The sequence below is a fragment of the Capra hircus genome, chromosome 14 (genome assembly GCF_001704415.2).
Source record: "Capra hircus breed San Clemente chromosome 14, ASM170441v1, whole genome shotgun sequence".
NCBI lineage: Eukaryota > Metazoa > Chordata > Mammalia > Artiodactyla > Bovidae > Capra > Capra hircus.
The window spans coordinates 1,426,709-1,446,883 of NC_030821.1; the positions used below are offsets into that span (position 1 = coordinate 1,426,709).

At 36.3% G+C, this 20,175-nt stretch overlaps 1 protein-coding gene across 5 annotated transcripts in view; it reads right to left on the minus strand.

Moving 5' to 3' along the window:
• Nucleotides 1,037-20,175, minus strand: part of SNX16 (sorting nexin 16) — a 34,014-nt gene continuing 14,875 nt past the window's right edge. For all 5 annotated transcript variants that reach the window (XM_018058162.1, XM_018058165.1, XM_018058161.1 and 2 more), the window contains 5 exons: nt 16,961-17,109; nt 7,936-8,005; nt 3,759-3,895; nt 3,120-3,239; nt 1,037-2,398 (listed from right to left, as the gene is read on the minus strand). In XM_018058162.1, coding sequence (XP_017913651.1) covers nt 2,305-2,398; nt 3,120-3,239; nt 3,759-3,895; nt 7,936-8,005; nt 16,961-17,109 — 570 coding nt within the window. In that variant the 3' untranslated portion in view covers nt 1,037-2,304. The remainder of the gene's footprint in view (nt 2,399-3,119; nt 3,240-3,758; nt 3,896-7,935; nt 8,006-16,960; nt 17,110-20,175) is intronic.

Genomic DNA, 20,175 nt, shown 5'->3' on the forward strand with positions numbered 1-20,175 from the left:
ATTGGTTACATTTGAAGTGCACTGCACCTATTCAGAGAGACTTAAAGTGATCAGTAATATAAAGCATAAACTTAACAGGAAAATCACAGACTCAGTCCCCATCTGTGCAACGCAACAGACGCAGCTGCCAGCAAATGTCCCCGTGTGCCACTGACGATATATGCCGCAGTCTCAAACCCGGCTGCAAGGGGAGCCGAGAAAACAAGCTTCCCCAGCTCTCATTTTGGAGCTGGTGAAGAAGAGGAATGCAAATACCTGTTGGGTTAGTCACTAAAGTCCACTACAGTTCAATTTACAGTAATTGTAGGGACAATAAGAACACAGAAACTGGAGGGGAAAAATGGCATTCATGATCTGACAAGACAGCTACTATTTCCTGAAAAAATAATTTACTAAATGAATATAATACTGGGAATAAAGTGCATTATAAAAGTAAAAAAAATTAAGTTCTAAATACATATAAATAATAGTGATTCCCCTAATTAACAAGAGTTTTTCTTCAACCATCTAAGTTTTAAAAACGATCTTCTGAAAGGCCAGATTCTGAGAGTGTCTGGTTCACTTTAGAACAGACATATGTGTAGCACTATAGTACCTGGAATTCATTACCATGTTTTATTAGACTAAAAATGGTATTAATTTAAATGATTGTTCTCTTTAAGCCTTTTTAAACATTTTGAAATGAACAAGTAGGCCATTTTATTATACTCTTTCTGTTTCCCAGGATAGGAAACATATTTCTAATACAATTTGTCGAAAATATTCTGAGATAAAGCATACCTGTCCATTTTGATGAAAACTTTAAAAAAGTTTTGGTACTTTGGTAAAAAGCAGTCTCCTTTTTAGGTCAAAGACTAACAATAGCCATTGTATCTGTTTATCTATGTCAGTAGAATTTTAAACAACTGCACCTTAATATGCTGTATGTCAAGACACTGATAAATTTTAGAGGAGGGAAAAAATGGAGATTGTTATTCTAATTCCCCAGTAAGTTTCCTTCAGTTTTTAGAAAGCATATGCAGTTCAATACACCAACTGGAATTTCAAAATGCTAGAATGATTTATTAACAGCAATATGCAAAACAGTAGAAATATAAAATAAAATGAGTAACTTCATACTATAAAACGAAACAAGGCACTTTGGACAACTATATGCAAAGCTGAAATAAACACCTTTTTCATAAAGCAGACTCAAAGGACTATAGGAGACTTTTGTAAAAGGTGAAATAGTGAAGGCACTATATAATTCTTTTTCCTAACTCCACTTACTAAAGAAATTCACCAATTAAACTTGGCACAAAGGAGTTTAATTATCATAAAGTGCATCACTTAGCTAAATATATTAAGAAGAAAATCAGCATCAAGACATTATAGCAACATGTTTACATGTACAGAAATAAAAAGGCAATGCCAGGAGCTGACACAGGAACTCTGCAGGGTATATGGCTTTTTCTCTCTTATTTTTTGTATTTTTTTGTATGACTGCCTATTTGCTTAGAATCTGTATTTTCAAAGGAGTATGCCCTGATTAGCTAAAAGAGGTAGTGTTCTGAAAAAGGCAAACCCATTGATTCTATAGGTAGAGATTTAAGATAAAGATTACATGGAAAATAAATAAGTGTAACATGTAATACACTGGTACACTTATTATAGTATTTGGATATTAATGGATTTGCTTTTCAAATCAAAGCTATTTTATCACTTTAGCTATGTTATTATAGCTCTTTCAGAGTTTTGCTTTGGTACTAGAAAGTTTTCTTCTTCTTGTAAATAGTAACATTCCAAATAAGCAACTTTCATTTAGAGATGATAAACATGTCAATATTTAAAACTCATCTTTACCACTCATTTAAACCATTAATAAAAATATATCAGGTCAGAGACACAACAAAGTATATATTCAACAGACAGCAACATGCAATTTATGTCCACTGAACTAATACAACTGGCGATTTAAACACATACACACACAGTGTGCTCACCCATGTTAGTCTGGATCAATATATTGGCAAAATACCAAAATAATTTATGTGCAGTATTTAAGGATGTGGGCCTTGATGACAGAACTCTTAACTAGATTTTTTTTCAGTGTATTAAATACAAAGTTTGTCTAAAAGACAATTTAAAGCAACAGTGAATATATTTCCTACACCAATAAATTAAATTTTCCTTTATGTAAACTTTATACATGTGCAATCTAGCTGTTTAATGTAGACGCTTCAGTCTCTTTTTTCTTTTTAAATATCTGTCACTCTATTCTAAATTCACAGGAACATGAAAATGGAAGGAGCCACTGGAGCTGCATCAGTCTTCTGCATGATACGCCACTTCTGCTACTTCTATGTCTGATATGGAACTCTTCGGTTCACTAAGACTTGAGTATTGCTTGTTATCAGCCCTACAATAGAAGAGAAACACAATGAAGAGACCAGACGCACACTACTTCACCTATTACCTTATAATTTTTTTTTTACCTCCTGTAAAGAATATTAAATGGAAAAATACTCAATAAAAAAGAATATCTAAATATTCAATCAGAAATTTAATAAAGTTATCATTGCCAGATAACACCTTTGGGGATTTATTTTTAACTCTTTCAGCTTTCTGACCTACTATTTTTCAATAAAATTCTAGTTTGTAATGACCTTTACCAACATAAAATTTGTTCTCATGGTTATAAGCTTAACGACTATCACTGAAGTATTAATGATGACCTGGATTTATACACAATACAAATTCTCTGTGTGTTCAAATATACTATCGATTCATGACTCCTATTATGTAGACAGGGTGGATGTTATGACAGTGCCCCACGCTGGCACGGAAAAGCCTGACACTGAGAGAGATTAAAGGGACTTGTCAAGGTTACAAAATCAACGAATTAACCGAGTCACACCTCTGTTAATTCAGACATATCTTCCAAATGAGTAATAAACTGTATAGCCTGGATAACACAAACCTACTTTTAGGGGCAGCCTAGAATATGTCATCTCCCTGTGTTTGCTCATCAGATCCATGGTACAATGATCCTGAATTCACAAAAACAGGTCCCACAGAGCATGACTATTTCCCGCCAACTACTCAGATGATTAGGCTACAGTAAGCCAAACCTTATATACCTAGATTCTTCATCCAGGGCACCCTGATCAACCTCAAGCGCAGAGGGCTCCACCTTCAGGGTCTGTCTGCCATCTGTTCCTGATGTAAGCAGCGACTCTTCAGGTTTCAGAGATAACGTCCTAGAGGTGAAGTACAGTGACAAGTTGTTTTCTATGAATAAAATAGGTATATATTTATTGTTGTTGATGCACGTAGCTTTAGCAGCTTTTAGCTGCTCTAAGTGGAGTCATATACTTAATAAACTGCTGACTCTAAGTGTCAACAGTGAAATCAGTACTTATGATTAATTTAAAATGATTTTAACATCAATTTGATATATGTTGACAAGAAGGGAAACTAGAAGTTTCAATATGTGAAAAGTTGGTATAAATGACTAGAAACAAACATATAATTTAAATAGTTAAAATAAATAATGTTTGCCTTGGTGAACAGCTAGCTTTATTTTCCTGGTATTTCCTATCCTTCAAATTTTCAGCCTTCTAAATAAATAATCAGACAATAATTTTCCCCATCTATGAGGATGTACACCATGAGTCTAAGACTTCTGGAGTCAGAAATTTCCTAAATGGACAAAAGGTATTTAGTCCAGAGTACTGAGCTGAACTTGTTGGACTGAAAATGCAGTCCACAGCACATACCTGATTCTGTTTTCTAGAGTGTCTATAAGAAGTTGCTTCTCACTGAGCAGTTTCTTCAGTGATTCCAACTCTTTTTGTTTTTCAAGTAGTTCTTTTTGAAAACGGTAGTTTGTCTCTTCTAAAGTTTCACAGAAAGCCTTAAAAACAAACAGCAAATAGAAACCACAGGCAAAAAGAGAATAACATGGACTACTTCTGCAGCACACTGCTGACGAGTGTGCCTGAGGAGCTCAAGAACACAGGCAGCCAAGACAATATGGGCACAACCCAGGTGCTTTGCTCTCCACTCTCACCTTTTCAGGTCTCTGCTACCTTAGCGCCCACTTACTGGGGAAATCATAGATAAATACAAGTCCCTTTTCCTGAGAACTATTAAATAGTCAGTCAGGGTGCCAGAAATGAATACGTGATATGTCTCCAGTGTACAACTTGGAGAAAATTACCAATAACCACTGTTTTAGTTTCTATTCTCCTCATTCTGCTTTTGCCCACTCTGAGATGATTAAACTTAAAAAACAAAATGGAAACAAACTGTGATTATTGATTCCATTTGTGTTAGCTCAGAAGACATATCTGATAATCAGAATTTCCATTATAGTACCTTCAATATTATTTCCCCTTACTTCTCCTTTCATTATATTCATGCCAGGACATTCTATCCTTTATAACAGGAAGCTAAACTACTGAAATAAAAATTAAAATCATACTGACATGAAGAATGATGTCATGAAAAAATCTGGGTCACTTACACACTGAGGTTTTCTTTTCAGTATTGCTGATCAATTCTTTGAATGATCTCTTGTTATCTATCATTCCCTGTCTCCTGTGTGACTGTTTGAATCCTTCATTCCTGCAAACTCCCTACAGTATGTTACTCTGGTTATCCCAAGCCTAGAAGATGATCTTTATTCCCATCCCAGAAAAAAAACACCCTCCCAGAATCCTTTGGATGAAATTTTTTATCATCCAAATTTACCCCTCCCTCCCATCCCTACCTACAGCCAAATTCACTAAGAGTCTTACTCTCTTTTCTATACTAACTGTGCCAAGGCAAATGCTAATAATGACTTCTAATTGTCAAATCCAAAATGCTGGTTTTCTCAACTACACAGCATGTCACTATACTTAAAAAGTAAAAAAAAAAAAACAGTGAGATTTCTACTCGTTCTTTGCATGTGGGCATTCGCAGTTTTGTCCTTGATTATATATTCTCTTGCTCTATATGACATCCTTGGGCAATTACTGTTAGCACTTCAACTATAACCTATGCTATTTGCTATCAACTTCCTTTTTTTTTTCCCCTGCTCATCTCCAGCCCAGACCTTTCCTGAGTACATAGTTGTCATTCATATGCCTATTGGTCCTCTTCAATTGGATGGACCAACAATAGGTTAGAATGCACTCCCAAGGGAACATCTGCTCTACCTCCTAACCCCGAATCACCAAATCCACCAGGCAGGCCTCTTAGATCATGGCATTTTGCTGCTTTCTACGACCCAGGCAGCCCAGTCTCTTCCACTCCCCTCTCCTCCTCCTCTTCCGCTGACTCATTAACATCCTGTATGTGTTTGTCATTTACTCATTTCTACTCTGCAGTACTGGCAGCAGAAGGATAATTAATGAGGTCAATGAAAGAAGACAGTCCAGACGTGAACCCTGTTCTTTCACATTCACTTGGACTTTTGATAAAGGTGCCAATATAACTCAACACAGGGCACTGACGATTAAATATTTATAGAAACTCAGGATCATTATTTCACACCTTATACAAAATTAGCTCAGGATGGATGTTAAAACTATAAAGCTTCTAGAAAAAAAATAGGAGAAAATACTTGTGGTCATATGTTAGGCAGAGTTCTTGTGATACAATACCAAAAGCATAAGCCAAAATAGAAAAGTGATAAAATGAATATCTTAATAATTAAAAACATTAGTACTTCAAAATATACCATTGAGAAGATAAAAAGACACATACAGACTATGAGAAAATATATGCAAAAAATGTATTCGATAAAGGACTTGTATCTAAAGAATTCTCGCAACTCAGTAAGACAAACAATCCAACTAAAAAAATAAGCAAAAAGCTTCATCAAGGAAAACATACAAATGGCATAAAAAGCACATGAAAAAGCAATTAACATGAAAATCATTACAGAAAGAAAATTCAAAGTTTAATGAAAGACCATGACATATCTACAAGAAAGGCTATAATCCAAAAGACAGATAACATCTAATGCCTGTGAGAATCTGGAGAAACTGGAACTCTCATACACGGCAAGTGGGAAGGTAAAATGGTACAGCCACTTGAGAAAATTCTGCTTCTTAAAAAAAGTTAACATAAATGTTTGGTTATGGCAAATTATGTTTGCCATATAACCAGACATTCTACTCTCAGGAACCAACCTAAGAGAAAAGAAGACATCTGTCCACATACAGTCTTCTTGAAATTGTTCATAGCTGCATTATTCATAATAGTACAAAGCTGGAAATAATCCAAATATCCCTCAGCTGGTGACTGGATAAACAAAATGCGGCACATGTATCCAGTGGGAAACCATTCAATAATAAAAAGTAATGAAACACTGAGAGACTGCAACATGGACGGGCTCCCCAGGTGACACTCCCCGGGGGTAAAGAATCCGCCTGCCAGCGCAGGAGATGCAAGAGACCTGGGTTCAAGCCCTGGGTCGGGAAGATCCCTGGAGTAGAAGATGGCAACCCACTCCAGTATTTCTGCCTGAAAAATTTCACGGACAGAGGAGCCTGGTGGGCCACAGTCCATGGGGTCACAAAGAGTCTGACGTGACTGAGAGACTGAGCACATCATTAGCACACATAACATGGATGGTGCTCAGAAGCATTATGTTAAATTATGCATACTGTACATATGGTATTATGTATTTATACAGACACATATACATTTACATGCACGTGAGTTGGTGATGGACAGGGAAGCCTGGCGTGCTGCAGTCCATGGGGTCGCAAAGAGTCGGACACGACTGAGTGACTGAACTGAACTGATACATATTTATATACACACATGTGTGTAAGTTGTTTTAGTAGTGTTCAATTCTTTACAACCCTGTGGACTGTGGCTGCCAGGCTCCTCCGTCCACGGGATTCTCCAAGCAAGAATACTGGAATGGATTGCTATGCCCTCCTCCAGGGGATCTTCCCCATTCAGGGACGAAACCGGTGTCTCCTGCATCGCAAGCAGACTCTTTACTGCTGAGCCGCTGGGGAAGCACTGTATGTACACGGTATGGTTCTATCTGCATGAAATAACCAGAAAAGAGATTCGCAGAGACTGAGAGCAGGACAGTAGTCATCTGAGGCTGGCACTGCAAGATGGCTTGTAGAATTTTGAGGCCTCGGAAATTCCTAAAACTGGAGTATGTTAATGAAGGCACAACTCTACAAATTTACTTAAAGTTATTAAGTTGTACATTTACAATGAAATAGCAAACAAATTCTATGGATGAAAATTTTACTTCAATAAAGCTGTTTTTTATAAAAGCTACGGCATTCTTCTAACACAAAAAACTGACTCAGTTTAACTGAAAACATTAACAATTAAATCTGTTACACTTAGAAATCATTAAACACTTAGGGAAAAACTTGCATAAAATCCTAGCTAATTTATTATTATCAAATCTGTGAATCTAGCCAATTTCTTCAAGAAACAGGCCACTCTAAACGTCAATTAGCGTAATTTGAGTAGCATCAAGCTTGAGCTGAACTGATAACAAGATAGTAACTTCAACTTCTGGAGATTAGTTTTTTGGATTCGATTTTAAATGTAGTTTCCTTACTTTGATACTTGGATGGAAGAAAATTCAACATACATATATTGCTTTTGAATGTAAAATAAATTTCCAAGTAGTTTTTTTTTTTGTTTTGTTTTCTGAAATGGTAAAAACACAGAAAATAAATGTAGGATTTAATTTTAGAGCTTCACTGACTATATGACATGTACGAAATTTTACTTTTTTTCACTGAATTAGGTCCATATACTTCAATGAAAGAAAGCTTTGACTCAAACATTAAAAGCTTTCTGTGCAAGACTACCAGCCTGAAATTGTAATTTTGCTGTTTGCTGTTCCATTCAAGAAACAATGCAGCTACTGTATGGTATTATTTGCTCCTCTTTTCACGTGATATATAATACGGCACTTACCCTGCTTTCTTCTAAGCTATCAAATGGACCTGGTGGATCATCCAGACAAAGAAAGTCTCTCACTGCAAGGCTTTCAAAGGAAAAAAAAAAAAAAAGCTGGGGTACAAATAAGTTTACAAAAGACAGCAGAAAGTAAAAGTTATTCCGAAGTTATGGTGTTTTAAGTACGTTGGTTCTTCTGATAAGCAAGAAAATAAGCAAGATGGCTTATGTGTTTTCACACAGGTAACAAAATACAAATATAAAATCTATTGAAGATACAAAGATTTTAGGTTATTTCTAAGATCCTATGAACATGAACAGAGATTCTGAATTTGTTACATAGTTTATATGACATAAAACATAAATCTGAATAACAGTACAAGAGAGCAACTTAAATGGTGAACAGGTATAGCATTACATTCAGAGAAATGTTAATTTGAACTAGTTTAAAAGAGTCATGATCTTGTTATGAAGAAACACAATTTCTAATTTATACATCATTGTTTCTTCTTCAGGAGATGATGCTAAAGTAATTACAAATTAAAGGTTTTTCTTGCAATTATGTTTATTATATTAATTTACTTAAATATTTTCTCTAGAGAGTTCAAGACAAAGATTTCTGACCATCCCATTTATGAAGTACCAAAAATTTCAAAATAATGAAATAATATGGATAGTTATATCTATACTTTTCAACGATCAGAAACAGGTTAAGAAGGTAAAAACTGAACTTCCTTGTTATATGACATTCCTCTTTCTAAAAAGTAATTTGGGATTGAGAGACAGCTCTATGTGTGTGTTAAAAATGCAGATACTTAGTATGACTGGGCTTCCTCAGTGGCTCAGCAATAAAGAACTCAGCTGCAGTACAGGAGATGGTCAGGAAGATCCCCCGGAGAAGGAAATGACAATCCACTCCAATATTCTTGCCTGGGAAACCCCCTGGGCAGAGGAGCCTGGTGGGCTATAGTCCATGGGGTTGCAAACAGTTGGACACAACTTAGCAACTAAACAAGAGTTCTACTCAAATGAAGTCCAACGGATTCTCTAATTTTTTTTTCACTATAATTCTAAGGTTATATTCTATGTCTCACTCTGTTTAATCTGCGGCATAAGAATGAAATTTAAAACTGGCATCACAACTGTAATTTACAAAACACTTTTTTAAGGGGCTCAGTACATTTTTTCTATTTCAATAGGACTCAGCTGATGGAGGAAGAGAGCTAATACTCTCAAGCTTTTTTTCTTATCCAAGAAAAGGGGCAGACAAGAGTGTCTGATAGAGAGACGTGTTTGAGAAAACAACTGCTTTATCAAAAATTCTGATCCTTTTTTCCTGCCTAGAAAATCAAGCTCTTCCCCCTTCTTGAGAATCACTGACTAGAGAACTTTACTTAGATTTGATAAACATTTGATTATGTGCCATGGCCTGCTCAGTGATTTTTTATATATCATCAATGTATGATTTACAAATAAATCAAGTAAATTCAAATAAAGTATAAGCACCAAAGAGTCTATATTATTAAATGACCTATGGATTAAATAAAAGTCAATTCTTTTAAAAAACTTTTACTTGTTCACTGATAAGTTCAATATAACCCCTAATCTCTCTTCTGTATTCAATGCTTAATACTTTTCATTTGACCATGATAATAAAGGTAATATCAGGATAGGAGAGAAATCTATCTAGGAGAAAAGCCAATAATCTGGAATTGAAAAGTAAGAAAAGACCACCTTTCTGCTCTCTTTAGTACCTAAATTTTTAGAGTGGTTGGGAAATCCCTATTTTAAAATTGTGATCAATTGTTAACTTAATGTGACCAAAGATAAGGAAACCAGAGATGGTATCCTTCAGCATTGTTTTTATCAGAGCAAATTTGCCCTCTAACTTAGACTCTTCCTTTGAGTCTCCTGAAAGAGTTTCCTTTAGAAGAGTTTCACTTTAATTTTCAAATTTCTTAAAAAGCTATTTCACTCAGTGAATCTTCACCTTCTATTTCATAATGTATTTTTTTTTCTTTCATGGGTATGTATTTGTTTACATTCCAGTTTCCTAACAGACCAGTAATTTAAAGCTAAATGTGCTCTTTATCTCAAATTTTATATTAAAAAAAGCTAAAAATAGTGCCTACAACTCATTAAAAGGTCAATAAAGAGCTAAGTAAAAAACATACTAAAATACTAGATACTAATTCTGTCAAAACCAAATTAAGCACAAAAAGTCGCTGCATGAAAAAATTAATGAGGGATTTCAGACAGAAATGTTTTATCAGTTACTACTTCTCTTCAGTATTCTCAACTAGTAAAAAGAAAATAACAAAATGTGACATTGACTATAGCCCTGAGGACAGGGACTCTCAAGGCTGGTGGCAGTGAGGGTCACCGTGCAGGAGCTGGGCTGGTGGGTGTGAGGCTGAAGGGCTCATGCTTCCGTTCCTGTGGCGGATGTGTGGGCGTGGTTTACACCTTGATTATGGCTCACCTGGTTACTTTCAGCTCACTTGTGTCCCGACCTTCAGTTTTATTCCTTCTAACACGAAATGCTTCCAGAACAAATGTTTTATGTCTAACCCACCTTAAAACCCATCTGTGCGTCCTCTAACAAGAAAGAACAAAGCTGAGGTCTTGGTGTCGGCATAAAGTACCCACGCACATTCAAACTTTAACCGCCTTCCGCATTTGACACTTCAGAAATGCTGCTGTCTCACGCCTGCCGCTACCATCCTGGTCCAGCCTCTCCTCTACATGCTACCAGGCTCAGTGCTCTTATACACATTACGACACCACCTTGAAGACATCCCTTTCACGGGACTTCCACATGGTCTTCTTAGTATTATCTGTTTAACTAAGCAGTCTTCTGCTTCATCAAAAAGTAGATGACAAGTTTCAGGACTGTACAGAATCTGAACCAATTAATTAGCACAGCACAGAGTTAGTGTTCAAAAATACTGAATTTTTTGTAAGAGCTATGCAATTAGGGGAAAAAAAAAGGAATGAAACTCCTAAGAGCATCAGAACAAACTTCTATTCACTCTGTAGATAAATAATACAGCAGAACTCTCAGATTTGAGATGGATTTTAGTTTTCAACAGATATTCCAACTTTCATGAGAAAGTAAGCTTAGACAGCAAAATGTAAGACCAGAAGTCTTAAGAGTTAAAAGAAGGTTAGAATTTGGTTGCTTCTGATGGTATCACTTCAAGATTTATAAAGAAGCACAGCAAAAAGAATAAGAAACTTAGAGCTAAAAGGGGATATTTTTAGAGACCATTTAGTCTAATTACTTCATTTTCTAATTGGAGACATTGATTAAAATCAGTTAAGTAATTGTTTAAAATTATTTAACTACCAAGCTCAGGAAACTGAACTTTGCGTAACATCTTTGAGACTCAATTAGGTAAGAGTTTACATGTATCTGAATATAACATATTTAGCTTTACTGCATTAAAAAGAAAACGATCCATAATTAAATGTCTACCAAACTAATGTTTTGTGTAAAAATCGCCCAACCAACCTTAGCAATAATGTGTTCATTCTCATGACCTGGCATTATATAAGCTATTGCTTATATCTAAGTTATTGCTTACATAACTGAGTTCCTTCATTCTCTAAAAATACTAAGGTTAACTCAACCTCTCATGATAGTCTCTTTATATATAAAAACAACTTATACACATGAGAAAATATGAACATGTATAAAAAAGTTACTTTAGATATTCTTGCTCAAAATTTATAATTTACTGACTTTTACAACTAGAAGAGACCCCTAAGAAATCATTAATTCAATATATCCCATGTAATAATTCCCTCTTTAATACCACTGCTAGTTACCTAGCCTAGTCTCTTCTAATACTTAAGGTAAACTCACTTACTCAAAAGGCAGAACACATTTCTATACCAGATAGCTTGAAAGGATATGTACCTTTTTAATCTGAGTTTAGGGGGGCTTCCTCTAACTTCTCATTTATTCCGAGTTTTACATGTTAGTCTTGCTGTTCAAAATGAGGTCCTAGGCCAGCGGCATCGGCATCACTGAGAAACCAGTTAGAAACGCCACATCTCCACTCCAGACCTTGCTAATTCAGAACCTGCGTTTGAACATGATGTGCCTGACAGTGGAGAAGCCTGCCTTTAGAGCTAACTATCATCTGACTAACTCTTTTCTGGGTGTTTATGCATTTACTCATCTCGTCCACGCTTGGTCTTCACTGCTGCGTGGTATTTAGCTGTGGAGAGCAGGGGCTACTCTGGGTGCGGGGGTCTCTCTTGTGGAGCACTCTGGGGCAGATGGGCTTCAGCGGCTGCAGTTCCCAGGCTCCAGGGCACAGGCTCACCAGCTGCAGCGCCTGGACTCAGTTGCCCCGAGGCGTGTGGGATCTTCCCGGATCAGGAATGGAGCCTGTGTCTCCTGCACGGGCAGGAGGATTCTTTACCACTGAGCCACCAGGAAAGCCCTCATTTGATTAATTCTTTTCCCCATCGCAAGCCTTTCAAACACCTGAATATGGTTATCATGTCTCTCCAAGTAAGTTTTCTTTTCAAGGGGTAAAGATTCTCATTTCTTTCAATTGATTCCTCATGTAAAATGTTTGGATAGTATTTTTTTAAAATAATGAGCTTCCGTTAATCCAGATATACCTGGACTATTTTTCTTTTAAAATAGATGTAGAATTTAAAACACTGAATTCTGGCACTGAACCCCTTATAGATGAATGGTAATATAAGGAAAATATATATAATTTTAACTCTTGCATTTTAAAGCATTAAGAAGAAAAATCTGGTAAATCAGGATATATGTGTAGTAATTCTGAAAACATGGAGTAGTAAGATATTTGCTGTGCTGATTAAATGATGCAATTATTTCAAAATAGCAGAAGCCAGGATAAAACAACAGCTATATTTTAACTATACAGCTATGAGAGACCTTCCCCATGCATCCATCTTTACACATTTGACAAGCTAAGTTAGATGCTGTTTTGGGTACAGGACTGTGCCTGCTTGCTTCTGCATTTTGATGTAATATTCCTTCTCATTTGGAAAGTCCTTCTTTACTTTCTCTCTGTCAGTTCAAATATCAGTAATTCTTTAAAACCCAACTTAAATACCACCGTCTAGGAAGCCTCCTCTAACTCCTCCAGTTAAAAGTTTTCTCTTTTCTTCCCCTTCTGAAAAAGACAGATATCCAACTTTTAGTTTTTTGGTGTGTCTTCTTCCTATTTAGTTTTCTTAAATAAAGGATTAGCATCTAATGAACCTTTCTTTGTGTAGCTGCAATACCTTATCTACCATAAAAGACCTAAATATTTACTGAACAAACAAAACCATTAAGAAATTTTATCATGAAAATATTAACATTTTTGTTTTATTCTGTATTCTCTAAATGCATCTGAAAATATTATTCTCTTAAAACACTTAAATCAACAATTCTTAAATCCCTCAGATCTCAACTGCGATGTGAGGTGCTAAGGAATCAAAAAGCAAAGTGAAACAACTGCATAAAGAATTAATATCATATCAATTATTTGGCTGTATAGAGACAGTAACTTTCTATGCTGCCATTCCAACTGTGACAGGATGCTTACAGGCGTACCAATAGGTAATGTAAACTAACTGACACTTTAAATAGTGATTCTTAAATATGCAATTTCATGTTTTTATAAAGAAGAGTCGGGATTCTGTCTTTCCCCTTTCCTCCCCTGGAAGAGATTCACAGATGGACCCGTAATCTAATTTGTCATTCATGGTCCTCAAACCCCACTCCCTACTTGCAGTGTTGTTTGGCTCACTGCAAACAGGACTGATCTTCCCCTTCTCTGAATTCCTTTTACTTTTACCATCTGTATCATGTCAAGTAGAAGTTTATAATCTCCCTTATTTTGTTAGAAGAGAAGCTGAATGTCTTCAAAGGAATTAAGATTAGTAAATAGATCCTCAATTTCTATTATACCCTTCTTAGTACGAAAAGGGACAAATTCTTAAGATATAGATCAATAACTCTTCCCTCTGCTAAGTCATGTTTTAAATACTAAGTAAGAAACTGCTTAAAATATGAAATAGAAAATGCTACTCATCACTCATGAAAAAGATAGTACCCTAGAACAAACAAGGTTTCTATGCTCATCTTACTTCCATGGGGTGGCAAAGAGTTGGACGTGAATTAATGACTGAACAACAGCAACAGCAATACATACACGATTTAGAGTCTATTTAAGTTATCTTACTGAATTCCTTCAGTATGAGATATATGACAAAAACACATAGGCAGGTAAGCGTGAGGCACACGACAGGTTTTTGTGCAAGACTTTAGAACCTTTAATATTCTAGGAATGTCAAATGAAACCTTTCCGCAACTTACTTGACCAAGAAATCTTTCTTTTCCTGAAAACACCTATCTGTGAACTGAACAAGACCACTATCACTGTTCTAAGGACTGTTTTAGAAACAGCATCTTGAATGTGTACTCTACAGAGATCTAGTACCAATAATTAAAAAAAGATACAGGTCAGCTAAGACACATTTTTAATGTTTAAAAAAAATCAATAAATCATGAGTTTATCAATGTGGTTCATACTATATAATATTTCATTAAATAAAAAGATGATGTAGTCATAGAATAAATTCAATTTTAATTTGCCATATTTTCAATACAAATATATAAAGGTTTACTGAATAAGGAGTAAGAGAAAAGGGGTAGGATTTGTTGATTTCTTAGAGATAAAAGTATTTTATGGTATGGTATAAAATATATTTTCTTCAAGGTTTTCTCTATGACTTTAGAGTTTGTTGGCTTTTATTTCGGCTTTGTATATCTGAATTAACACTAATTTTTTTTTCCCCCTTTGGAGAGATATTAAAAAAAAAATACAGAAAAGTAGGGAGCATACATCTGCCCACCACCTAGACAAGAACACACAATTGCTAATTTTGATCATATTTGTTTCACCCTCTTTTTCTTATAAACAGTATAATAACAACTATCAACAGCTCTGCCACTCATTCAGCAAGGACTTTTCGACATGGATGGCTGCATTATGCTAACAGGCCCTGCACACTGAATGGCGGGTCAAAGGGCCAATGACCTACTCTGTGCGTGCACCTTTCAGACTGGTGGGAGAACACAGTCAAATAATCACAGAAATAGTCACAAACTGAAAGGCTACTAAAGTAAAGTTCCAACCAGCCTTTTTTGGCTGGGACCCCACATGAGGATTAAGTCCTATTGCCAATGATATGAGTGACTATTTTCTCAGTTCTCTTAAGACTGGTGGTATATGGCTAGTATCATTCTAGAGAGAAGTTAGTTACATGCAACGGGTGTCTTACGGCATTAGGAACTAACTTTCAGAACCAGCAGAGAAGATACAATGAGAAAGACTTGACCTAATTTTTAGTGGTGGTGATGGATGAGGGGTTGGTCAGACCAACCTAAGGAAGTGAAGTCTGCTTGAAGCCTGAAGGAGTCATCTAGGCTGGGGCTGGGGGGGCAAGGGCAGTAGTGTGAAATGCCTTTCTAGGAACAGCTTATTAAAAAAGGAACAGGTGACTCTAAAAAAGTACAAGACCGATTATGTCTGATGTAGAGAATGGGAGCAGGGAGGAATAATGAAACATAAGGTGGGAAAGACAGACATGTAGTCAGGGCCCAGAAAGGAGGACTTAAATATTATAAAAGGTCACTGTGGCTCCAATGGGTTTCAGAAATAGGAGCGGCTGAGGAAGACAGTGGTGGAAAGGAGTAATTTAAGCGAGAGGCAACCTCTTAGGCTAGAGTGGCAGTGGCAGGATGGAGAAAAGCTGACAGATTTGAGTAGTATTTAAAGTATAAAGGCAGGGATGTGTCCAGATGACTGGGTTTTGGGTAGACAAAGGGCTGAATATTGGGGGAAAGGGAGAGAATGCGCTGTGACATCTGTTTTAGGTCTGAGGTCACACTGAGACGTCTGAGGGAGACAGTAGGGAGGCAACCTCAGCAGTGGGTCTGGGAACGGGAGGAGGGGTCTGGCCTGCAGCTGCCTTATTAGAGGAGAGGGAGGAAGGCGGCAGAGGCCTCATGCAGTCACTGAGCTTAGCGCACATTAGGAAGCAAGGTGTGACCGTATAGTGGGTGTGTCGTGCAACGTGAGGTGATATAAATAAAAGAGACACTAAGGAAAAAGGGTGAAAACTGCTGAAGATCGTGACAAAAGTGCGTCTACACAACATGCTGTTGCGGCACTGTAAATGCTCTCTGCTGCTGTTTGGTCACGAAGGCGTGTCTGAGTCTTTCGTGACCCCATGGACTGCAGCCCGTCAGGCTCCCCCATCCATGGGATTCTTCAGGCAAGAACACTGGAGTGGGTTGCCATTTCCTCCTCTAGGGGATCTTCCTGACCCAGGGATCCAACCCCTGTCTCATATACTGGCAGGTGGATTCTTTACCACCGAGGCACCTGGGAAGCTATAAATGCTCTCTAATTTTTTTCAGAATGGTTCTAATTTATCTGATAATGTAAGTTCCAAGATTAGATACCCAGATGCAATCAGATCATTTAGCAATTTTCTTGTAAATATATTCAGATACAAAAAATAAAGAAAGGATATAGACCCTTTCTTTCTCTTTCTAATAGTTTCTGGTATTTCTACTTCATTCTCTCTATAAATTAACCTGATTTCACGATTTTTGTATTACTTTGGAGAATTAAAAATACTGTCAAAATTATATGGTGTCATATTTACCAAAAATCTACCAATATGTTAGCTACTGTTTTAAGTTATTACTAAAATACTGAAATCAAGTTTACAGCTTGGTGGATAGTTTGACTATATGGCACACAAAGTCTAACTTTGCTACACTTTTTGGAAGTGTTAATAAAAATCAAACACCAAATAAGTCCTTACTGAAAAAAGGCCAAGAAAATCACAGTTACTGCTTTTAGACAGGATAAGTAATTATACTCCTACCTTATATTTTTTGTGCTTGAATAAATATGGCCCTAGATTTTATTCTCTAGTTTAAACCAGTTACTGGAATGCATTTATAACTCTTATTCAATTTGTTACATACCAGTTAGCAATGTCCTTGTGAGCTACTAAATTCTGAAGAAACGCTTGTAATCCTAATTGCCTATCTTCTAAAAAGTCCGCATTGTAATTATCTCTAAACCAGCGTTTTGGTGGAAGGGCTAATCGAAAGCCTGGAAACATCTCTTTTAACTGAAAAAGAAGAAAAAAGAAAATACAATGTTCAACTAAATCACTTGAATTCTACAAAATCTAACCTGTTGACTCTATGAAACTACTCACAAAACAGGCTTACAATAAAAGATTTAAATTCAGATATGCTTTTTACGCCTTGACTGTTTTGATTTCTACCAGTTGCGTATGCACAGGGGTTACAGTTGCTCCTTGTCCCTGCCAACACTTGGTATTGTCCATCTTTTTAATGTTAGCCATCTTACTAGGTGTGTAGCAGTGTTTCATTGCAGCTTTAATTTGTATATCTCTGTTGACAAATGGTGTTAAGTATCTTCTCATGTGCTTGGATTTATTCAGATCTTCTGAACCCTCTGCTTTTCAAAAAACTGGGTACTTGTCTTTGGATTAAGTTGTCAGAGTTCTTTATATAGCCTAGATACAAGGCCTTTGTCAGGTATATGTACGATGAACATATTCTCCCAAACTCTGTTTTGACTTTTCATGTTATTCTTAACAGAGCACATTTAAAAATCTTTACTGTTTCGTAACTCATTCTTTTTTTTTTCCTTTTCTGGTTTATGCTGTTTTAGATACTATCTAAGAAACCTTTGCTCATTCTAGGGCTGTAAAAATTTTCTTCCATGTTTTTTCCTAGATGTTCATAGTTTTAACATTTACATTTTGGCTTATAATCCATTTTGCATATTTGGCTTACATTTTACTTTCTTAGGGAACGCTTTTCCACCTTCTTAGCTGGGTGAGATTTCCCTTTATACACTCTGATTAACTGAATATATTAATATAACTGGATAACAAGGTACCTCAAAATTCAGTGGTGTAAAATAATCATTTATTAGGCCATGGACTCTGTGGGCTGGCAATTCCTACAGGGCAGGGTGAGGATGGATTATTTGTTTCATAATGAACTAGAACTTCAGCTGGACACCTGAGGTTGAGAAGCATCTGAAGTTCACTCCCACGTATTTATACGGGAATAGGCTGTTTGCTGGCTGAGACCTTAGCTGGGGCTGTCAATCACAAGCCTGACATGGACTCTCCATGTTTTGTGGACTTTCTCACGGCATCGAGACTGGGTTTCAAAGAGGGAGCATCCCAAGAGAGAAAGCCAGGATGAAGCTGTTTACTTCTTATGATCTAGGCTCATTCACACAGCATCAGTTCCACTGTCCTCTATTAGTTAGATCAGTCATAAGCTCACCCATGTTTGAGGTGGAGAGGAAACAAGATTCTACCCCTTGATGGTAAGTGGCAAGATTCCGGGAGAGCATATGGGACTGAGAATGCTGCTGCAGACAGTTTTGGAACACACAATCTGCCACACATTGTCAAATCCTTCACTTATGTTTTGAATGATATTTATCATGAGGCAAATTAAGTAATGTTTATTTAATTTTGGACTCTCTTACCAGACCAGTCATTCCAAATGTTGGCTGCATATTGGAATCACCCAAGGAACTTTTGAGTAGGAACTCACAGAGATTCTGAGTGGGCTCCACTGTTGAATAGCTCCCTTTTGTCTGAAGATGATTAATCATGATTTATATTAATGACTGTGTCCTACCTCTGACATATTTGGATTTTCACTGCTTGGGATATGGCCTGGGCATCGTAATTTTAAAAAGCTTTCCAGGGAAGTGCGAAGTACAGCTAAGATTGAGAACCACTTTACATACAGTTGCACCCCCAATGCCTAACATAATGCCTGCTACATTACAAGTAGTCAATAATCTATGTTCAATAAATGATGAATGAAATGGAACCATGTACATTCACATTTCTCCACTTAAATACAAGACAAAATATTACAATGTAAGAAAAAAAAACTAGCAAAGGAGAAAAATTCACAGGGTAAAAAGCTAAATAAAAATATAAAACATTCTGTTAACATTTCTATACTGAAAATTCTGATTTGATTTCAAGATGTAAATATTTTTGGCCTTGGAGTGTGAGTGTTTACTGTGTAAAAGTAATAAAAGCCATAGGGATGAAATAAAAAGTCATTAAAAAAATTAATTTTAAGCTTTAAAATTTAAACGTAACATATGTCCACATGTATGGTTAGATTTTTTTTCCCCTTAAAAAATAATCTTCAGAAAAGAGTGAGTTGTTCTATAATTAGGCCTTCACAAAGTGTTCATAAAGTGCTTATTCAATAACTTTATTTTGAACAAAGGATAATTTGGGAATTATACATTAGCTTGAAATAACCAATAAATGGTAGCTTTTATATTTCATTAAACTTTACTAGATATCCTGTGAAATGACATCAAAATAGGCATTTGATATTTCTATAAAAAAGCCTTTAGAAAATGACACACATGCTGTGGCATTAAGATGGAGAACTGAGCACACTCATCTGATTCTGTCTTTCTGAGTTCTGCTAAAATTATGGTGAAGAGGAAAGAAACTTAACACAACACTAAAAAGCACTGAGGAGAGCAGCAATTGACTCAAGAGAGCCAAGAAACCTGAGGTGTACAAAAACTATTCCAAGTTTTTAGTTACCTCAGACTGTTCACAAACTGGCAGCACAAGGTAGGAGATTGGAAAACACCTCCAAGGAGAGGTGGAGAGTCTGATCAACTCAACAGGAATGACTTTAAGATCCTGAAATCAGAAGTTCTCCAGTAAAAGCCCACCTTTCTCATTATACAGTGAATCTTGAAGTCAACACAAGACTCTCCCACGAAGTAAGAGATTCCAATCAGCTATTAGTACCCAACTTTTAATCATGAGCCGACAACCAAGAATTACTACACACTAATGCTTAACATGGAAGACAAAGACATATCACAAGGAAAGAAACAAAGACAACACAAAGAGGAAAAAGTATGAATAAAAATACAATCACTAATACAGTCAATGGATTAAGATACTACATTAAGAAATAAGAATAAGATGGTCAAAAGAGAGGGCATTCAGAGGAAAGATGGTCTTAGAGAGAGAAAAGGAAAACTGCCTTCAAAATAGCAGCAACAACAACAACAACAACAAAAAATAGCAGATGGGGAGGAAAAGATCCAGAATCATAGAGAATCAGCCCAAAGGTCTGTTTTACAAGAG